Source organism: Arvicanthis niloticus, chromosome 8, assembly GCF_011762505.2.
Source record: "Arvicanthis niloticus isolate mArvNil1 chromosome 8, mArvNil1.pat.X, whole genome shotgun sequence".
NCBI lineage: Eukaryota > Metazoa > Chordata > Mammalia > Rodentia > Muridae > Arvicanthis > Arvicanthis niloticus.
The window spans coordinates 20,067,482-20,088,058 of NC_047665.1; the positions used below are offsets into that span (position 1 = coordinate 20,067,482).

A 20,577-nucleotide genomic window follows, 5' to 3' on the forward strand; every position below is an offset into this window, starting at 1 on the left:
AGCTTCTGCCTGTGCTCAACACAGCAACTCAACACCTTGAAGCTTGCTCCATGCAAGCCTACATTCTGGTATTTATATGTCCTTCTGAGACATGTCAGCAGGAAGAGGGAGAACGCTTTCCTGCTTTAAGGCTACAAGGAAAGGAGCTTTCAAATGTCCACTTTTGTGTCTTTTCCTCTCCTTTCTACCCTTTTATGTCAGCAAAACCAGCATCCTCTGCCTGGCTTAATGGAGCAAATTCTACTTATGGGGTGAGCCGTGGCCTGAACTCAGAATCACAGATTGTGGTTTTTTAAAAGTATTATTATTATTATTTTGGTTTTTTTCGAGACAGGGTTTCTCTGTGTAGCCCTGGCTGTCCTGGAACTCACTCTGTAGACCAGGCTGGCCTCGAACTCAGAAATCCGCCTGCCTCTGCCTCCCAAGTGCTGGGATTAAAGGCGTGCGCCACCACCGCCCGGCTAAGTATTTTATTTTTATTTTAAAATTGTATGTGTGTGTGCACATGTGTTTGTGTGTGCAAGTGAATGCAGGTGCCTTGCAAGGTCAGAGGAAAGTGTCCCCTGGAGTTAAAGTTACAGGCCTTTAATGAGCTTTTCAGCATGGGTGCTGGGAACTGAACTAGGGCCCTCTGCCAGAGCAGTGCATGCTCATAGCTGCTGAGCCATGTCTCCAGCCTCCTCAAGTAAGATCTTCAGATTAAAGTTGCAATCAATTCTCTCTCTCTCTTCTCTCTCTCTCTCTCTCTCTCTCTCTCTCTCTCTCTCTCTCTCTCCCTCTCTCTCTCTCTCTCTCTCTCTCTCTCTCTCTCCTTCCCTCCTGTTTAAATTTTGAGTCAGGGCCTCAGTTTTTGTTTCATCAGTTTTTGAATCCACGCTCTTCCTGCCTCTGCCTCCTGAGCACTGGGATTATAGAGAATGTACCATTATGCCAAGGGTACTTTGCAATACTTTGCTGTATTGCAGTGACCGGCAATTTTGTTGGATGGGAGGGGCCGTAAGGAACACCACGGAATCTGTTGTCTCTGTGCCATGTCTATAGCCCCTTAATTTCTTATATTTTAAAAAATTTGTCACATAATAATTATACATATGTGAGGTACCTACCATGTGATGGGATGCTTTTAAACTTGAGCTGCAAAGACCACGTCAGCATCTTTCAGTTTAAAATGAAAAACTAAACAGTGGTGTGTGCCTGGATTCCAGCACTGGCAGACAAAGACAGGTGGAGCTCTGTGAGTCTGAAGCCAACCTGGACAGTGTAGCAAATTCCAGGCCAGCCAAAGGCTACAGAGTGAAAGTATCTATCTATCTATCTATCTATCTATCTATCTATCTATCTATCTATCTATCTATCTGTTTATGCATAGGTATGTATACATATTACTTAGATTTTTGTCCTCCCTCCCTCTCCCTCCTCCCTCCCCCTCCTCCTAAGCAGCTTTTGCTCACGCTTGCTTAGCTGTACAGACAGCATACCACACTTGCTTCCTGTTTACTTACCCAGCAATCACACTGTCCCCTCCCCAGCAGACGAGGCAGGAAAAAGTTAAACGGAACAGCATTAACAGACGTAACAGCAGAGAAATCATGCCCTGGGAAGCACCAAGTGTGCTGCGGACTTTCACACCTCGGTAGGAAAAGTTCTGAATCTGTTCACAGCAGCTCCCAGGATGCTCGTGTGCATTCACAGGGGCTTTCCCTTATCCAGGTTCCTCTTCCTGTAGTTCCACTTTTCCAGGCTCCAGCTCTGTCTGAAGATACTGAATGGAAAAATTCCAGAAACAAAGAGTTCATAAGCTGGGTTTTATTGTTGTTTTGATTTGGTTTTTCGAGACAGGGTTTTTCTGTATAGTCCTGGCTGTCCTAAAACTCACTTTGTGGGCCAGGCCAGCCTCCAACCTACAGAGATCTGACAGCCTCTTCCTCTCCAGTGCTATGAGTAAAGGTGTGTGTCATCATGCCTGGCTCGGTTCATAAATTTTAAGAAGTTTGTATTACAGTATATTATAGTTATAATTATTATTATTGTTTTTATTAGTTATTGTTCACGTGCCTAGAGTAAGGTTATTTTTTTCTGGTGGGTATGTATGTACAGTATGGAGAAATAAAACCAAGGGGGGCTCAGCATCTCCCTGGCTCTGGGGCCTTTCTCACAGGCCACATCGGACGTATCTGAATCTAAAGATGGGCTCCTGATGTACCTTAAACTAATTCTCACCTCTCCCAGCACCCAAAGTGACTCTTCTCTTGGGCTAGAGAGTGACATACATAAGCTTCCCGTGACACGCAGGACACAGCAGAACACCCAGAGGCTCCTCTGGATGACATATCCATAGACAGGGCCCTGAGGTGGGACCGGAGGCCATGGCTCCTAGCCACGGGGCCAAGGACCAGGAAGCCATTTACACATCCAAATGCTTTTTCTTCACTGTGACTATGAGACTAAAGGGGAAACAGAAGTACAGACAGATAGATGCTGCTCTCCTGTTTATTTCTTCTTGAACACACAGGTGTACAGTTGTGTGACCAATGCAACAGAGAGCATGTGTAACCATGGTAACCTGTACCTTTAAGAACAAAGAAAACAAGGCACTAAAATGTACAATGGAATGCTTTTCTGTAAATCTAGTTCATTCGTGTATTTATGTGTATGTGTGCATGCACACTGTTGTGCCATTGTGTGTGGAGGTCAGAGGACAGCTCTAAGACGTCAGTCCTCTCTCTCCATCATGGGTTCCTGGGATCCTACTCAGGCTATCAGGCTTGAGTGGGTAACACTTTTACATACCGAGCCACCTTGCTGGGCATTATTTATTTATTTATTTATTTATTTATTCTTTGAGTTTTATTCATCCATAAAGAATGAAATTTGCATAAAAAATGAATGGGACTGGAGTTTATCACGTTTGGTAAAAGAAGCCAGACCCCCAAAAGACAAATATCATGTTCTCTCTCACACATATAACCTAGACTTAAGTGTGTGTGTGTATACATGTGTGCAACATGACTGTATATATGTGACATGAGAGTGAAAGGTAGATTATCTGGAGAGAAGAGAACCAATAAGTAGGAGAGAGGATTGGGAGTGTGGGGAACACCAGAGACGTAGGATAACATCTGTGCAGAGAAATGTCATAATAAAACCCATTTATTTTGTTTACTAACCAAAAAAATTTAAATGAAAAGAAAAAGGGCCAGTAAGATGACACAGTCTGTGAAGGGGCTTGCTGCCAAGACTGATGTCCTGAGTTTAATACTCTAGATCTGTAAGGTGGAAGGAGAGAACTATCTCCCATAAATTGGCCCTTTGTGCTTCTATGGCTAATTTTGTTTTACTCAACAGCGAGGCAGGAAGGACTGCCCGAGGCTCTGGGATCTAGCAGTCAGTGAGCCTGTTTGAGTTCTTGCTGGAAGGTGCTTACATCCTATCTGAGGAGCGCATCATCAATGGGGCAAACCAAAGACCATAGCAAGTGTTGCAAATGGAACTAAACAGTGTGTGGCTGGAGAGCATCTGGTCGGGGTTGGAAAGGACTATGCACTAATTACTGGCTGTGACTGAACACCAGACAGGAGGTAATTTAAGGAAGGGTGGACCCACTTCTTACTACAGCTTAGGGTCGTTATGGTGGAGAAGGCAGACGCTCAGAAAGGCTGGTCACATTGTATTTGCAGTCAGAAAGCAGAGAGCAGGTGGCAGGGACTACAGGGTGGGGGAGCAGCATAGAGGGTGGAAAGGAGGGAGTACAATAATCAGAGGTGATTTAAGTCCAGGTCCTGTGACAGAATCCTCAAACCCCAGAGGAGAGAGATGCAGGAGCCTACTGATATCCCAGAATTTCCAATGAAGGGAGCCCCTGCAATGTTTCCAAATACACATTTGCTCTCTGGACCTCCACTGCCCCCATGTCTCCAAATGCCTCCAGACCCCCTAATACCTGCAGGTGTACAGATGCTTCCCTTCCAGGATCCTCAGTGAACCCAGGCTTCCAGTTTTACTCATGTCCCTCAAATGCATCATGTCTCCCAGTTCTGGGTCTTTGAGTCCTTCCAGAACCACAAATTCCCCCAAAACTCCAAGCAAGGAGCTCACCAAGTACACCAAGGAACAAGGTGTGAGCTGGAATCATGTTTTGGGAGTATGCAAGTATTTGACTTTCGAGCAATGTGTGGAGCAAAGGTTTCACTTGAAGGAGTACCAGATCCCGGTGTGGTTTAAGAACAGGTGGGCTAGATACTCTCAGGAGCATCCCAGAGAGCATCTAGAAATTCCTGCAAAGTGAGTGGATGAGCCCACACTCACTAGACCAGCACAAGTGTCTATTAGGGTTTTAGAGCTGTGAAGAATCATCACAACCACAGCAACTCTTCCTTCCTTCCTTCCTTCCTTCCTTCCTTTCTTTCTTTCTTTCTTTCTTTCTTTCTTTCTTTCTTTCTTTCTTTCTTTCTTTCTTTCTTTTTCTTTCATCCAAGACAGGGTTTCTCTGTGTAGTCTTTGCTGTCCTAGAACTTGCTTGTACATCAGGCTAGCCTTGAACTCAGAGATCCACTTGCCTCTGCCTCTTGGGTTCTGGGATTAAAAGAGTGCACACCACTGCCCAGCATCTATAGCAACTCTTAAAAAAACAAACAACAAACAAACATTTCTTTTAATCCATTATCATCATGGAGGGAAACATGGTGGCATGCAGGTAGACATGGTGCTGAGAGTTCTACATCTGAATCTATAGACAGCCATATTAGCCAGGCTTGAGCTTCTGAACCTTAAAGCCTATCCCCAGTGACACACCTCCTCCAACAAGAGCACACCTCCCAATAGTGCCAGTCCCTGAGCTTATGGGGACACGTTTTAATTCACACTACTACAAGTGATCACGTCCTTGTTAATGCTCCTGCCTCTGGTGATCCTGTGTGCTCAGGCCTGTCAGATATTGGCTCCCTTCCTCAAACCAGCTCCTCTAATATCATCCCAACTCTTCTGCAGTCTGGATAAGGCCTAGGGAAGTTCTGGGTATAATGCTGGCTGGCTAACTCAGGGCTGCTGCCCATTTCCATCAAGAAGCCACAGACCCAATTTAATTTGTAGCTTTTGAAGACACAACAGACTCAGCTCCAGTGGTAAGCTCTAGTAGCCCCTCCCACTTCGGAGCTCCAGCTGAAGCTCAAGCTCCCACTCAAGATGCAGCCTGCATCCACAGCTGCATCCCCTACCCCAGATGATGCTCCCAGCACACCTGCATCCCCAGGCTAGTTCTGGAGGGGTAGCTGAGAGTTCTACCTCTGAATTCAGTTCTGAAATCAAGGCCTCTTACAGATTTCATTGCTCCCTGGATACTGTGTTGTTTCCTAATATTACCCGGTCCTATTCATCCCAAGGTTAGTTCTAGGAATCTTTTGGTTCATGTGAAGACAGAAGTGAACCAATAAGAGGTAGGATCCCAAAAATGGACTGAGTGATGGGCCCAGGACATTATTTTGTCTAGAAGGAGGCAGATGTGGTAGTGCCTGCTTAGTCCTGAAGATCCCCAGGCAAGGTCTTGGTTTTGGTTCATGTTTCTGAGTGTACCAGCTTTCAACCTGGAAAAAAAATCAATCAATCAACCAACCAACCAATCAATCAATCAAGCAAGCAAGCAGAAAACAGAAAGTAGAACCATGCTAAGAAACCTGAAGGCCCACTTCTTCTAGGAAGTCTCTAGCTCCTAAATGTTTTGCAACCTTCCAAGACAGGATCACCTGCTGGCCACAAGATGTTTAAACACTGGATCCAACAGGGGGACATTTTCACATTCAAACAGCCTACTACCTTCAGTGGGTGGGTGGGTGGGGGATACTGAGCTAAGTCCTGTGGCCAACAGTAAACCAGCTCTGAAGAGGAAGGATAGAAGGAAGAATATTTCTAGAGTCTGGAACAGAAAGTACAAATGCCCTGTGGTAGAAAGGAATCAGGTAAGCCTCAGAGACCAACACAGTGCAAGTGTGACAGGAACAGAAGGGACATTGGGTCAAAAGCACGCTGTATTGATCAGAGTGTTAGAGCAGCACACAGAGCCTTAGCCATCTGTTGAGGGATTTAGACGGATTGCAACTGGGATAGTAGGGTTTTAAGCCTGCTAGTGATTACCCGATGCTTTATAAAGCTCTCAGATTTCCTATGAATCAGAGAAGCAAAAGCATGAAGGGCTGTGAAGGTTCACGTGAATCCAGGGTAGACCAGATGGCCAATACCCAAGCTCCTGTCCCCAAAGAACAGCAGTGGCAAAGATCTTTTCCTGACTTAGATGGCTGTTCTTATGACCCTCCTCAGGAGAATTAAGTGCGATTCCCGTCTCTCTGGGAATGGAATGCCAGGTGTGGGAGTAGGGTGAGGAGATCCACAATAGGGGCTTAGTGTCTGATGTGGTCATGGGCTGCATACTTCCTGAATATGGACTCAAGATACTAAAACCTAATTGTGTGTGTGTATGTGCGCGCGTGCGTGTGAATTTGTATTTGTATGAGTGTATGTGTATGAGTGCGTGTATTTGTGTATATTTATTAGAGAGGGAGGGAGGGAGGGAGGGAGGGAAGGAGAGAGAGAGAGAGAGAGAGAGAGAGAGAGAGAGAGAGAGAGTGAGAGAGTTCTCATGTAGTCTAAATAAGCCTTCAACTCACTGCATAGCCAAGAATGAGAATGATCTTGAACTCGAATGTCTGGTCTTCCTGCTAAGTGACAGGGGTTCACAGGTATGCGTCACTCACTACCTTTCCTGGCTTTAGTCAGTGCTGGGAACTGAATCCAAGGCTTTGTGCGTGTTAGGCAAGCAAAGCAACTGAGCTACATTGCCAGCCCCAAGTTACTCAAATCTCAACATCAGTTTCTTAGGTGGGATGGTGGAGAGAGCTGCGTTTGCCTGAAGGAGCCAGGAAGAGTCATACGTTTCACCAGATGAACTTAGTGTCCCACATAGGGCAAGCACTGGTCAAGTGGGAGCCATATTGGAGAGGAAAAATTAAAAGAGTTGAAAGTTAAAGATGAGCAGGTACTTTCAAAAACCCAACTGCTGGAAGCCAGTTTAGCACTCAGCCTCAGGACCGAGTTTGCAAAGTGCTTGGTAGATCTTCGATACCGCTTCTAGCATCATAGCCTATTCTCACCCGCAGCTTGAGTTCTGTAGAGCTGAGAGCATGTCACAAGGCAGATATTATTTATAACGTTATTGCCTATTTGTGACCACTCTGTTAAAAATAACCAAAGTCTGTTTCCATTCTGTGCCCCAAAGGGAACAAAACTCATATCTGAAAGCAGGAGATTCTTCATCTGTATTTTGCCACAATACTTACATATCTCCTAAAGTCATCAAGCATAGAAACCCAATTGTCTATAGGGACTCTGTCAGTGTGGAGTGATGTGTCCCATTTTCCGTCTTTTCTGGAGGTGGAGCAGGTTTTGCTTTTGAGGCAAGATCTCGCTATGTGCCCTGTGCTAATTTTGAACTGTGACCCTCTTATCTTCACCCTAATGTGCTAGAATCATAGATGAGCATCACCCCGTCGTGCCTTATCATATCTTTTTCTGAAATTCCCATAATATTTACAAATGTTTTTTTCCACCAAATTATTACTGAACTATTAATATACAATAAATATATATTATGATATATAAGTATATTATATAGTGTATAATATATAATAACTGAATACTTAAATTATTACTGACCTATTTTAATATAAGAAATTCCAAGTCAGCATTCTTCTAGAAGCATGAAAACGACTCCTACTTTTATTTCTTTTAGGTTCAGCTTTTATGTACCTGCACAGGCTGGGAGTGTGTATAGATCCCTCTGGTATTGGAGTTACAGAGGATCCTAAGCTGATGGATGTGAGTGCTAGGAACTGTACTCGGGTCTTCCAAAAGAACAGCAAGTGCTTTTAGCCTCTGAGCCATCTCTCCAGCTTCTCCAGTTTTATTTCTAAAATAATAAAAAGTCCTAAATTTTAGAGTCATGTGACAATTATTTTTGTGTGCATGTGGGTACATGTTTTTGTGTGTATGCATGTAGAGTATACATATATGTGTGTGCACATACATGTGGAGGCCAGAACTGAACACTGAGTGTCTTTTTCAGTCATTCTCTACTCTATTTTTTAAGGCTCTATTTATTTGTATATTTTATATATATGGATGGGTGCTCTGTCTGCATGTATGTCTGCACGCCATAAGAGGGCATCGGCTCTCATCATAAATGGTTGTAAGCTGCTATGAGGTTTATGGGAATTGAACTCAGAACCTCAGGAAGAGCAACAAGCGCTCTTATTCACTGAGCCATCTCTGCAGGCCCTCTACCTTACTTTTTCAGACAAGGTCTCTCACTGAACCGGTAGCTCACCAGTTGGGCTAGGGCTAGCTTACTCCTTCCTGGCCCTGAGGTTACAGACATATGCTGCTGCAGCCAGTTTTAATCTCAACTCCAGACCTCCTACTTGTGTGAGAACCACAATTACCTTTCAGCCCCATCGTATTTTAAATTACACTCAAATAGGGCTAAATTCTTTGCCCAAATACTTTGCAGAGATTGGTAGCTCAATCATGGATAAAGGGGGTGTGTGTTAGTCAGGGGTTTTTGTTTGTTTGTTTGTTTGTTTGTTTGTTTTGTACTATGTTAAGATAGCTGAGATAATAAGTCAAGAAAAAAAGATTTCTTTGGGCTCTTGGTTCTCGAGACCCCAGACCATGGTCAAGTAGCTCCGTTGCTTTGGTGAAGTGTCTGGTAAAAATGACACTGAGTAAGAATGGTCATCTCATGACCAAGAAACAAAAAGAAAGGGAGAGAGAGGTCAGGGTTCCATAGTCCCTGTCTTAGAGTTTCTATTGCTGTGACAAAACATGATGACTAAAAAGTGAGTTAGGGAGGAAAGGGTTTATTCAGCTTACACTTTCAGATCTGTAGTCCATCACTGGAGGAAGTCAGGACAGGAATTCAAGCAGGGATGGGACCTGGAGGCAGGAGCTGGTGCAGAGGTCATGAAGGGTGTTGCTTACTGACTTGCTTCCCATGGCTCGCTCAGCCTGCCTTCTTATAGAATCCAGGACCCAGGGATAACATCATCCACAATGGGCTGGGCCCTCTCCCATTGATCATTAATTGAGAAAATGCCTTGCAGGTGGATCTCATGGAGGTATTTCCTCAACTGAGGCTCCTTCTCTGATGACTCTAACTTGTGTCAAGTTAATACACAAAATCAGCTATTATCACCCCCTGTAAGAGCATGGCTCTATGACTTAAGGACCTCCCACGAGGTCTAAACTCCCAAAGACTCCAATACTGCCCCACGCACTGTGGGGACCAAGCCTTGAGCACATGGAACTATGGGAGGACATTCAACATCCACATGTTAGCAAGGAGGGGAAAGATAATCTTAGGCTTGTTTTCAAAAAATATATTTCTATTTCTTTGTGCATGTGTGCACACACATGCAAATGCACACCTGTGTGTGCACACGCACGCACGTGTGCACAGAGCCACTGAGTCCACACGAGGGCATTGCATCCACTGGAGCCAGAGTGACAGGTGATTGGGAGCCATCGGAAAGGGTCACTGGGAAGCAAACTCAAGTGTTTTACAAGATCAGTACATGCTCTTTTACCCTTGAGACATCTCTCCAGCTCCTGTCAGCACTGTTTTAAAACGTCCAAATGTCAGGTTGGATTAGGTGGAATTAGGCGGAATTAGGCCAGGCTTTCACATAAGAACAGTAAAGAATATCACACAGATAATTTGAAAAACAAAAACAAATACCAAAACCCACAACTGTATATGTGCTAACACTGTCCATTCAAATAGTTGTATTATTGGGACCTGGGGTGGAGATAGAGTCATCCTATGCCTGAGAGAGATGAAGCAAGACCTACCAAACCAGTAGGACACAAGAGCACACCCGGATGACACCTACTGACCGAGAAGAACCACCTTACCTCTTTTCACTCTCTGAGCATGCCCATCTGCTGCCAGACCTTTCTTCCTTTCAGGCCTGGGGTGACTGCACGAGTCTCTCTCAGGGCTGTCTCAAGCCCTTCACAAGCTACCCACCATACTGGAGGCTAAAAGATGTGGTTTAAATCTTTGAGCAATTCCAGGTCATATCCCAGCTACCTCCACGGGCTCCCTTTCTACCTTAAGTATAGTCTCCTTCAGTCTCGAAAATTCTCGCCTCTAACTCCAGCACAGCTCCTGAAACTCTAGTCCAGCTCTCTTTTCTGTCTGTCTGTGTGTGCAGGCTTTCCTCTTCAACTTCAAAGGCCTCATCATCACTCCCATGAGCTCCTGCAGCCCCTGCCAGGTTGTCTCAATTCATGTCCTAAACCAACAGGTCTCCTAAGGTTAGCATCAGAGGGAGAGACGGTCTGACATTTCCAGGGCCCAAATCACTCTTGTGCACATGCTTGGCTAAGTTCTAAAAACTTTATGCACCCCCAATCAGTCTGCTCTTGCTAATAACACAATGACACATAATAGGTAAACAAAGAAAAGAGGTTTGTCTTGGCTCAGGGTTTGGTCCAAGGGTGAGGGCCACATCTGGGGATGTTGGCCTGCTAGCAATGTTCCAGAGTGGTACCAGGCATCATTGGAAAGAGACAGAGAGCATACATTTCTGCCTCTTCTGGCCTCTCTCCTTCTATGAAGCCTCTAGAATTTAATCACAGTGCTCCATTCTGATGACCGTATCAAACCCTAGTCAGCTAGCTCCCAAAGGCCACACTTTATATCCAGTGTCTACAGGCACTGGACATTCAGCAGTGAGGGAGACATGCATACTTCCAGTCTCAGTGAGTCTGCAGTCTGATAGGCAAGTGGATGATAAACAGGTGACCTAGAGGGAAACTGATAAAGGATGAAGTTTGTGACAAGGATGTCACTTTAGATGAGGTGGTCAGCAAGACCTGATCTAAGGATAGGAGGACATCTGAACACAAGCTGGAGCAAAGTGAGCAATAGGCGTCTGACTGTCTGTCTGTCTGTCTGTCTGTCTGTCTCCCCCCCACCCCCAGTGGCAGAGCAGGTCATATAAAGGCCTTGAGACAAGAGCAAGCTCAGCCTGCACAGTGCATAGCTAGGAGGTCAACACACTGGAATACAGTCTGTAGCCGGAAGTGGTTAAATACTAAGGTATGCGAGATCAGAGTGAGGTCAAGTTAGGTTACGTAGGGTTCTTCAGGTTCCCTAAGGACTTTGGAATATGTGTGTGACTCAAATCCAGTGTAGTTGTGGGACATGAGATGACTCACCTTTGAAGAGATCGCTTAGCTCACTCTGGCTGCTGAGCCTCCGGAGAATATGGAGCGAGAGCAGGCAGACCAGCAAGGACAGTGTCCAGCTACTGATAACCCTGACTTGAATGCTCTAGCAGGGGCATTCAAAGGGCAGCCTCTCTTTGAAAGACATACGTAAAAGTCTCTCTTATCTCCTTTGTGGATAACAGGGAATGGTAGTGTTACAGGGGACTGAGAATATATATATATATATATTATATTACATATATAATTACATATATATATATATATATAATATAATAAGCACTTGTTTACTTCTTCCTGCTACTCCTGGTCGCTGCATATATATATTATATATAGGCACATATTTGTGGTATAGGCTTGGGAGGTAGAGACAAGAGAATCAGAGTTCAGTGAAGGTCATCCTCCTCTAGATAGTGTGTGAGATTCCAGCCTGGGCTACATGAGACCCTATCTTTCTGTTTGTTTGTTTGTTTTTTGTTTTAGTTTTTTCGAGACAGGGTTTCTCTGTGTAGCCCTGGCTGTCTTGGAACTCACTCTGTAGACCAGGCTGGCCTCGAACTCAGAAATCCACCTGCCTCTGCCTCCCAAGTGCTGGAATTAAAGGCGTGCGCCACCACCGCCTGGCAAGACCCTATCTTAAAACAAAACAGAAACCCAAATAAACCAAAGCAAACAACAACCAGTGGCTGGAAAAGTGGCTCAGCAGGTAAAAGTGCTCACTGTCCTTTCAGAGAACTGGAGCTCTGTTTCCACCTGCAGCTCCTGCTCCAGCTCTGACAGATCCAATCAATGCCCTCTTCTGACCTCCAAGGGCATATGCACGCATGTGGTATGTATCCATACCTGTACATATAAACAATATTAAAGAAAAAACCCAAATCGACAAACCAACCCAAACAACAAAAATATAACTGAATTCACATAAGTTATATACATAGGCTAACATTTACTTTAAAATACAATGTATGTAATAAAAATAAATATCAAAGAGAGGGCATATATATCATATAAAACATTTCTAGGGAGTATCCTTCTCAGGACATCACGACTGTCAAATCACACGGGCCTCTCTAGTGTTAGTTGTTGTCCCCCTTTACAGACGGACACAGAGAAGATATTTGTCCCGGGTCCCACAGGGAGTAAATGGCAGAGCCAAGAGTCAGCTCCGGCTTCCAACTCTGCAAACCAAAAAGGCACACACCAGGCACCTGTCCAGGGGCAACACCGGCTCTCACTCTGCTCCAAAGCAGCAGCCTGGCAGGGATGGGGGCACACCCACTTTTTCTTTAGCACTTCTCAGCTAACCATCAGCAGGCGTATCTTGTCTGTTCTTTGTCTGACCCTATCCAGGCTGTTGCCAAGCCCGGAGCACTTTGTCCTTTTGACTAATGTCGTCCTGAGGTCAACTTTGCCTCCTCTCGCGGCAACACCACCCTTTTGTGTATACAGCTCTCTCGAGCCCCGGCTCAACTTGTAACCTCAGTTGTTACAAGTTGCTTTAAACGCTCCGGTGTATCATGTTTTCCTCTCTTATGTTGAAGCAAGACATGTGCCTCTTCAGCTGAGAGCTAAAGGCCAGGAGTGAACATGATAGACAGTAGTAACCTGACCTTTCCGGAAACACTGAGCTAGAGAGGGCAGTCCCCTTGCCCTTTGGCATTGACCCCTTCCTCCCAGCACTAAGTGGGCACAACGTGACAGGTGGTGAATATCCATCCATTTGTGTATTTAGTTGAGTGCCTACTATCTCTTTAGGCCTTGGAGAAAATGTTGAGAAATCACAGGCTCACTCGGTCACCACCGCAGTTAGGGCTTTCCATTCGTCTTGGTCTGAGGGTCCCCAGCATCCTCCTGACTGCAGATGTAGTAAAGGCCAAGAGAAGCCCTGTGCCTGGGAACTGAAGCTGACAGAGGGCAGCGACCAGGAGTAGCAGGCAAGAAGTAAACAAGCGCTTGGAAGGCTAGACTCCAGACGCCCCGTGTCACAGCCATTTCGGAGCCTCCAGTCTGGGTGAGGTCGCCGGTGCCACATGGGGCACAAGCATTGGATAGGTGAACAGTGGAGCCTCCTCGGGAGTGGAGTTGGTTTGGGATTGGAGCCGGCTCACTTGCGAGTCAGAACTCTAGGGTAGGGGTTCAGCGCCGAGATGCTGGTGTCTGCCTTCCGATCCCCGCATTGTTGTTTATGTGTGTCACCTTGGGCAAGTCCTTTAACCTCTCCGGAGCTCACTTTCTCATCAATGAAACGAGTTTCCAATAACCTCAGGGTTAAGTGCCTGGAAAGCTTCTCTAGTGCAGTAGCCACCACAGAAAAATACTCGGGAGAGGAGACTGTGATCCACGCTGTTCACACCTCGTGGGGGGTCCTCCGGCCTCCCCAGGGGGTCTCAGCATCCGCCAATCTTTTCCAAGGAACCCAGTCCTAGCCTATTAAGGGCGCGCCCTGCTTTGATAGATTTATTTGCTTGCTTGGGCGGAGCTTGGAGCACAACGAGTAGGAGGCGGCCGCGGAGGCGGAGAGCGCAGAGAAAGGGAAGCCACCCGGGGGCAGCAGGCGAGCCAGGCGGGGCCGGGGAGGAGTCAAAGCGGGTTCCAGGGGCCGGGCGCTGAGCGCAGCGAGAGCCTTGGGCGGCGGAGACAAGGGCGGGGGCGACGCTCGGCGGCCAATGGAGCGCGGCGCTACCGCAAGGGCGGTGCAGGAACCCCGGCCGCTGACAGTCAAAGTCGCCAACTCCGCCCTCGGACCCGCGGGATCCCGGAGCCAGAGCCCGAGCCCGAGCCCGAGCGGGGCCGAGGCCGCCCAAGGCGCGCTGCGAGCGAGCGAATATGGCAGCAGAATGAGGAGCCTGGCGCCGGGTGGTGGCCGCCGTTGCGGTGCTGCTGCTCGCGATCGGCGCCTGGTACACTACGAGCCTCATCCTTAGTCGGCCTCCGGGTGGCCTCTGGGTTCCATTCGTTACCAAGGACCTGGGGGAAAAGGAGATCCGCAGCCCAGAGAGGGTGGTGAAGCGGGAGCGCCACCCGGGAGAGAGATTCTGTGGGAATGAGCCGGCCATGGGGCGGCCTCGGCGGGGCGCACGGAGCCGGCAGGCGCTGCCGCGGGAGCGCAGCCTGAGCCCGGGCTCCACGGGGCTTTGGGGCCTCGTGCGTCCTGGCGGAGTCCCTGCCGCTGTCTCCGGGAAGGACACGAGCCCGGAGTGGCGTGTACTGCAGCAGTCACGGCTCTGAGGCTCTCGGAGCCTGCAGGGTCTGTGGTTCCGTGCGCTGTCACGCCGCCGCACGCGGGCGCCTTGCCCGGGGCTCCGCGGCTGGCGCAGCGCAGCGAGGTCGGCTGCCGGAATCGGGGACTGCGGGACTGGCTGGAGAAGCGTGCGCGCCTGAGTGTTCGACTGGAGATCCCGGCAGAAGCAGAACCGGGCGGACCTGAGCAGCCATGCTTCCCGGGGTGGGCGTGTTCGGCACTAGCCTCACGGCCCGAGTCATCATCCCGCTGCTGAAAGATGAGGGCTTCGCGGTGAAGGCGCTGTGGGGCCGCACGCAGGAAGAAGCCGAGGAGCTGGCCAAGGAGATGAGCGTTCCTTTTTACACCAGCCGCATCGACGAGGTGCTGCTGCACCAGGATGTGGACTTGGTGTGCATCAACCTGCCGCCGCCGCTCACTAGGCAGATCGCTGTCAAAACCCTGGGTGAGCGACCCCTCCCCCAGCCCTCTCTTCTTTAGCTCGACTCTTCGCTTCGCTCCCTTTCCAATTGCAGATACCCCAGAAATCCCAGACCCAAGCCTGTTACTTCCTGCTTTCCCTTTTCAAGTCGGTGGCCTTCCCCACCTCCACGCTTCGCTCCTGGTACCAGCTGGAAGCGCATCCCCACGTGTGTAGATGCGGAGGCTGGAATAGGCTTGGATTTTAGGTATAGGAACCGAATGGGTTAGATGCAGAAGACCGGTTGCTGTTCCAAGAGAGAAACTCGGTACCCAGCTGTCTGTGTTAGTGCTCTGGTGTGTTGGTGCGCGTGTGCGTCTGGAAGAGGAGAGCGCGTGGCCAGGAACCCTCGAATAAAGGGCCGCACACGTGGCAGGGTTTTTCCTGGGTGTACCTGTTGTGAGCAGCTGTGGCACCCAGTTTGGGTCGTTTTGTTTCCCTCCACTGTTAGTTAGTTTAGTGTGAGATTAGAGACGTGACAGCTGGCTGGAATTATCTCTTCTGCTCTGGAAGCAAGCAAGACGACGAGAGTGGGCGGGTCTATCAGAGCACTCTCAGATGTGTCGGAGGTTGGTAAAGATTGTAATTTAACCTTTGGGCACAGTCTCCCAAGAGTAGGTTTCTACTCCAGTTGAGAATAATATACCTTGTGTTCTAATATACCTTGTGTTCTTTGGAGGTGGGAATTGTGGTTTCAGAGGCAAGGATGCTTTGTGTGTGTTGGGGGGTGGGGTGGGGGTGGGGTGGGGGTGGGGGAAGGCCAGACGCTGCAGTTTCCTTTGGAAACGTGCGATGGCACCTCCGTATTTTGCCTCAGGAATATTCCCGAGACACAGTGTGTTTACAAGCAGGCTGGGGGTTCTTCTGTGCTCAAACGAATGTCTTGAGCAAGTCTGTCCATCAGCAGTTCTCTTCCATACCTAAAACAACCCAGCTTGCTTTATCACCCCCAGACGTTTCATACTCACCCTTGGAAGTCAGGGTTACTGGAGTAGAGAAATAGCTCCTGACAAACTAGGCTGGAGAAATTCTGAAGTTGGGGGCTACTGCTCTTTCCTGTGCTTGTTAACTGTATTAAGCTTCTGGCTTTTGGAGCCTGGTTTCTTTAGCTTTGAATTGAATTCTATTTATTGACACTTGGCCAATGTTTCTTCTCTGTCTCACGGCTGGTTTATACTGGTTATTTACATTGGATTTGTGTGTCAAGTAGGTGATAAACAAGCTGTAGTATAAAATCTATCAGGGCAATTTCTATAACACGGGTTTCTCTTGAGCCCCATCTATGTTAGAGGCTCAGGTCTGGTTCTATTTAAAAGCTTGTTGGTACATTCTCCTCCCCTCTCTGGTGGCATCTCTACAGGACAGACCCGTGGAGCAACTCTGGAACCGGGAGCGCCAATTACAAAACAAGAATGCTCTGATGGTCTCTGCTACTTACTATCATTGTTTGAGGCAGGGTCTCATGTATCCTAGGCTGACCCCCAACTCCCTGTTTAGTTGAGGATGACCTTGAACTTCTGATTCTCCTGACTCTACTCCTTGAGTGCTGAGATTCCGTACCTAGTTTATTTGGTTCTGGGGATCAGACCCAGGGCGTCTTGCATACTAGACAGACAAGTATTTCAGTAACTGAGCTACACCTCCAGCCTTAATCTCATACTTTGGTCACCGAAGTGTTTAGGGATGTGGACCATTGTTATACTTTTCTGTATACTTCTGTGATGATGATGATGATGATGATGATGATGTCTGCATGAGGACTTGGGGTGTGGCACCATGCTAGAACACCTGTCTGGCATGCACAGGCATCTGGGTTCAACTCTCAGCACTGGAAAAAAGAATTTCTATAAGTTCTTGTTTTGCACTGACAAGGCTGATGTGTTTCTTCAGATCGAAGCCTGGGAGGCTCCATTAACTGAGTTTACTAAGTGTGACAAGGGGGATAGGCCCGGGTTCATCCTTTCACGATGGGCTGTGGGCTTTCTTCTTTTCCTTTTGAGTTTGTTTTCCAGTGATTCAAGGTAGTCCATGATTATGGAAAATGCAGAGGCACCAGACTGAATTTAAAGGTGGTTGCACAGGTGTTAAAGACTTCACTGCAGACTTATGAGACTTCTTTCGATTGTACCTTCCAGGCCACTCCTGACTGACTTCACAGTCATGGTTAAGAGGTTCTGCACACATAACACAGGAAGTGGAAAACCCCAAACAGTTATCAGGCTGGTCTTGGCTGTTGGAGGTTTGCAAGTATTAGCATTTGCCTGGGACTGAAAAGAGCCATCCCTTTAATGAGTCCTTGATGAATCGTCCTTCTTTCTCCACTGTGAGCAAGACTGACCTGTGGCTCAGTCCAAGTCACAACCTGATAAGGAGAAGGCACCAGATAAGTGAAATTGAACTGGTGGCATTGTACACATCTTCCTTTGATTTCCAGAAACTTCCTTCAAAGTCCTACTGCTACCAGACTTTGGGTCACAGTATCTGCCCCAGCAAATCAGGTTCAGCCACCTGTCCTCCATAAGCCCATTAAAACAGACACATTAATTGCAGAAAAGGAGATTTATTCAACATTGAGAAGAGAGACAAATAGGACCCGGTGACCCTCCAAGTCTGTTTTCAAGGTCTTCAAGTGAGACCTTGCTATTGGGTTTAACCAGAGGCTTAGAATTCTTCATGGCTGAGGGCTCCTGTCAGGTGCAGGCTGCCCCTCATTGTTTTGGCTCCACCCTCCTGCTAGGTGGGTTGACAAATTGCAAATCGCTTTCCTGGAGAAAAGTCTCCCCTCTGGCTGACCCAAGCTTTCTGCCTTCTCTTCTCCCAACGAGAAATCCCTTGGGGGGGTGGGGGGAGGGGGGAGGTGAAGGTAGGGATTTCAGTTTCTTGGGGTCCATTGGTTTAATAGTCTGATAGACAAATTGAGGGGTGTTTCTTTAGACTGTGTTCATTCTTTTCAGAGCAGTTACACTGCCTCAGTGGCATTTCTGCTATAGAGATATTTCTGCCACACACAATTTATATGCCATTTAGGGCTGCCTATAACCGAGAACCTCTTATGGGCCAGCCAGTGTGGTAGTTGGTTGTGTATAAAGCATTTTAATGTGATGAAGACAAGTCTCTAAGGTAGACATCTGACTGACTTTACAAATGAGGGTACCCAAATTCAGAGAGAAGAGTTCCAGCTACCTCTGACCACACAGCTAGAGACCACCAGCAGCCTCTCCAGTTCTTTCTTTTGTCACCTCCTAAGCCTGTTCCATTTCCACATTTCCTTCCCATCAGAGATTGCTTTGTGTGTATGTGTGTGTGTGTGTGTGTGTCCTGTGTTGCTTTCTATCCCACCCTTGAAATTGGTTCCCCCATAATATCAATGCCATCTCCTGAATCTTTCTGTCTTTGTTACCCTTTCTGGGTCCTGGCTCACTCGGGGGCGGGGGGGGGGGTCATCCTTCATTGTGATTCAGGTTGTCGCAGGGGAACCAGAGACACTCTCACCATTGCTCTTGCTTTTAGGAAAAGCCTTATTAGCCAGATGGCACAGTAAGCAAGAACTGGCCTCTAAGGAGCCTGACCAACCTTGTGTCCTGCAAGGCATTCAAGAATCCATCGAGATGGCTCAGTGGGTAGAGGATGTTTGGCATGCAAGCCTGGAGAACTGAGTTTGATCCTTGGAACCCATGAGGAAACGGAGTGAGAGAGCTGATTTCATGGGATTGTCCTCTGAGTCTCATATATGCACTGTAGCATGAGTGTGTGCATATGAACACACACACACACACTCCATGAGCTATAATTAACATACCAATGGGCTATGTTGAAGAGACTCTAGGTTCTTACCTTCAAGCTTCTGTCAGGAGCACCATTGTTCCTGTATCTGGATTAAGAATAGTACAGCCTACCAGACTGACCATCAGCACCTCCTGAATGTCCTACTTCTGCTTCTCACCTCCGCCCCCTCCTTGGTGTCCCCTTCGAGGCTCTCAGTACCATGAACCTTTGTACTTTCTAGAACTAATTTGAATGCGTTTGTTTAACATTGGAATTGTATTCAGTTAGCTTGAATAGGTTATATATTTACATGACACAAATTTCAAACTGTGGAGAGTCAGTGCACCCTATTCTGAGATAATCAATCTTACTTTTTTTTTTTTTCAATGTCTTCTATCAAGGTTTTTCTGGATATAGTGGTAAATACATGTAAGAACTCACTCTGTAGACCAGGTTGGCCTTGAACTCAGAGATCTGTATGCCTCTGCCTCTCTAGTGCTGGGATTAAAGGCATGCACCACCATGGCAAGGCTGCATGTAAGAATTTTCATTTCTTTTGGGTGATTGGTAAAGTTTCATTCATGCTACTGGAAATCCACTATCCACTATCACTTGACAGTGTTAACTTGCCTATCTATCTATCTATCTATCTATCTATCTATCTATCTATCTATCAAAAGCATTTACTATTAAATAAAATTTCAGTGTATCACAGGCCCTTCATATTTGTGAGTTCTGCATTTGTGTATTCAACCAACCATGCATCAAAAATACTTGAAAAACAAAGAAAAGAAACTGTACTTCTGCTGAACAAATACAAATGTTTTCCTTGTCATCGAGCCCCAAACAGTGTAGTGAGACAACATGTCCAGCATTCTATCTCATTAGCTACTCTAGGCAGACAGGTTAAAAGCTGGGACAATAGTGTAGATTCCACACAAATGCTCAGCTGTTTTATGTAAAGGGCTTGAGCATCTTTGAGCCTTTGTACCTATGGGGATTCTGGGACCAATCACCTGCTGATAAGGATAACTGAATGCATATATATGTGCATGTAATATATTTGTCATATACAAATATATGCCCTACATCTAAACACACATACATATATTTAGATGTGACTGTATCCTTAGTCATGTTTTGGGCTATATAGGATTCCACTGTATGGTGAAATGAAAGTGTATTTGACCCTGTTATTCAACATTTCGGTTTGTTTCCCGTCTAACACAAACATGGAATGAGTCATCTCAAGGCGCTGCCGTTTTGTACACACTAGTGTGTTTGTAGCATAAGTGCATAAACTGAGAGCTGGTTCAGGAGTATATTCACATTTCATTTGACGTAGATACTGCCAGATGAGCTGGCACCCAACACACTGCGTTTGGTCAGTTTCCTTCAGAGCTGCTCTCTGCAAGGCCCTGGATTACAGATGCCTAGAGGATACTTACCTAGAGCATGCCTAGAGTACAGTTTAGGTCACACTGTTTAGTCCAGAGCGGCCAGCAGCTCAGGACAGTATCACTTCCCAGCTAGCCTTGGGTCACCCAGAACCTGCCAAAACATTGTCATCCTGCAGCAGACCTCTCTCCTTAGCTAATGCTGTCTGGCTGCCTGCCTAGGCCCAGTCTATTCTCCGTACCATGGGAAAGCTGAATGTGTAGGTGTCTGAACATAAATAACACCCGCCAATGGCATTTCAGTGGGTCCCAAGGAAGTTAGACTAACACTCATGCTTAGGAGGTACTTAGCTTTATGTTGTTCTGCCTCCACTGTGCCTCTTATGTCTTTGGCATTTGAGCCAACTCTTGGATGCACCATTCTCCAAGACCAGGGC

At 47.0% G+C, this 20,577-nt stretch overlaps 1 protein-coding gene across 1 annotated transcript in view; it reads left to right on the forward strand.

Moving 5' to 3' along the window:
• Positions 1-13,885: 13,885 nt before the first annotated feature.
• Positions 13,886-20,577, forward strand: part of Gfod1 (Gfo/Idh/MocA-like oxidoreductase domain containing 1) — a 103,172-nt gene continuing 96,480 nt past the window's right edge. Inside the window, exon 1 of the mRNA XM_034511061.2 lies at positions 13,886-14,963. Within this exon, the coding sequence (XP_034366952.1) occupies positions 14,711-14,963 (253 nt within the window). The 5' untranslated portion in view covers positions 13,886-14,710. The remainder of the gene's footprint in view (positions 14,964-20,577) is intronic.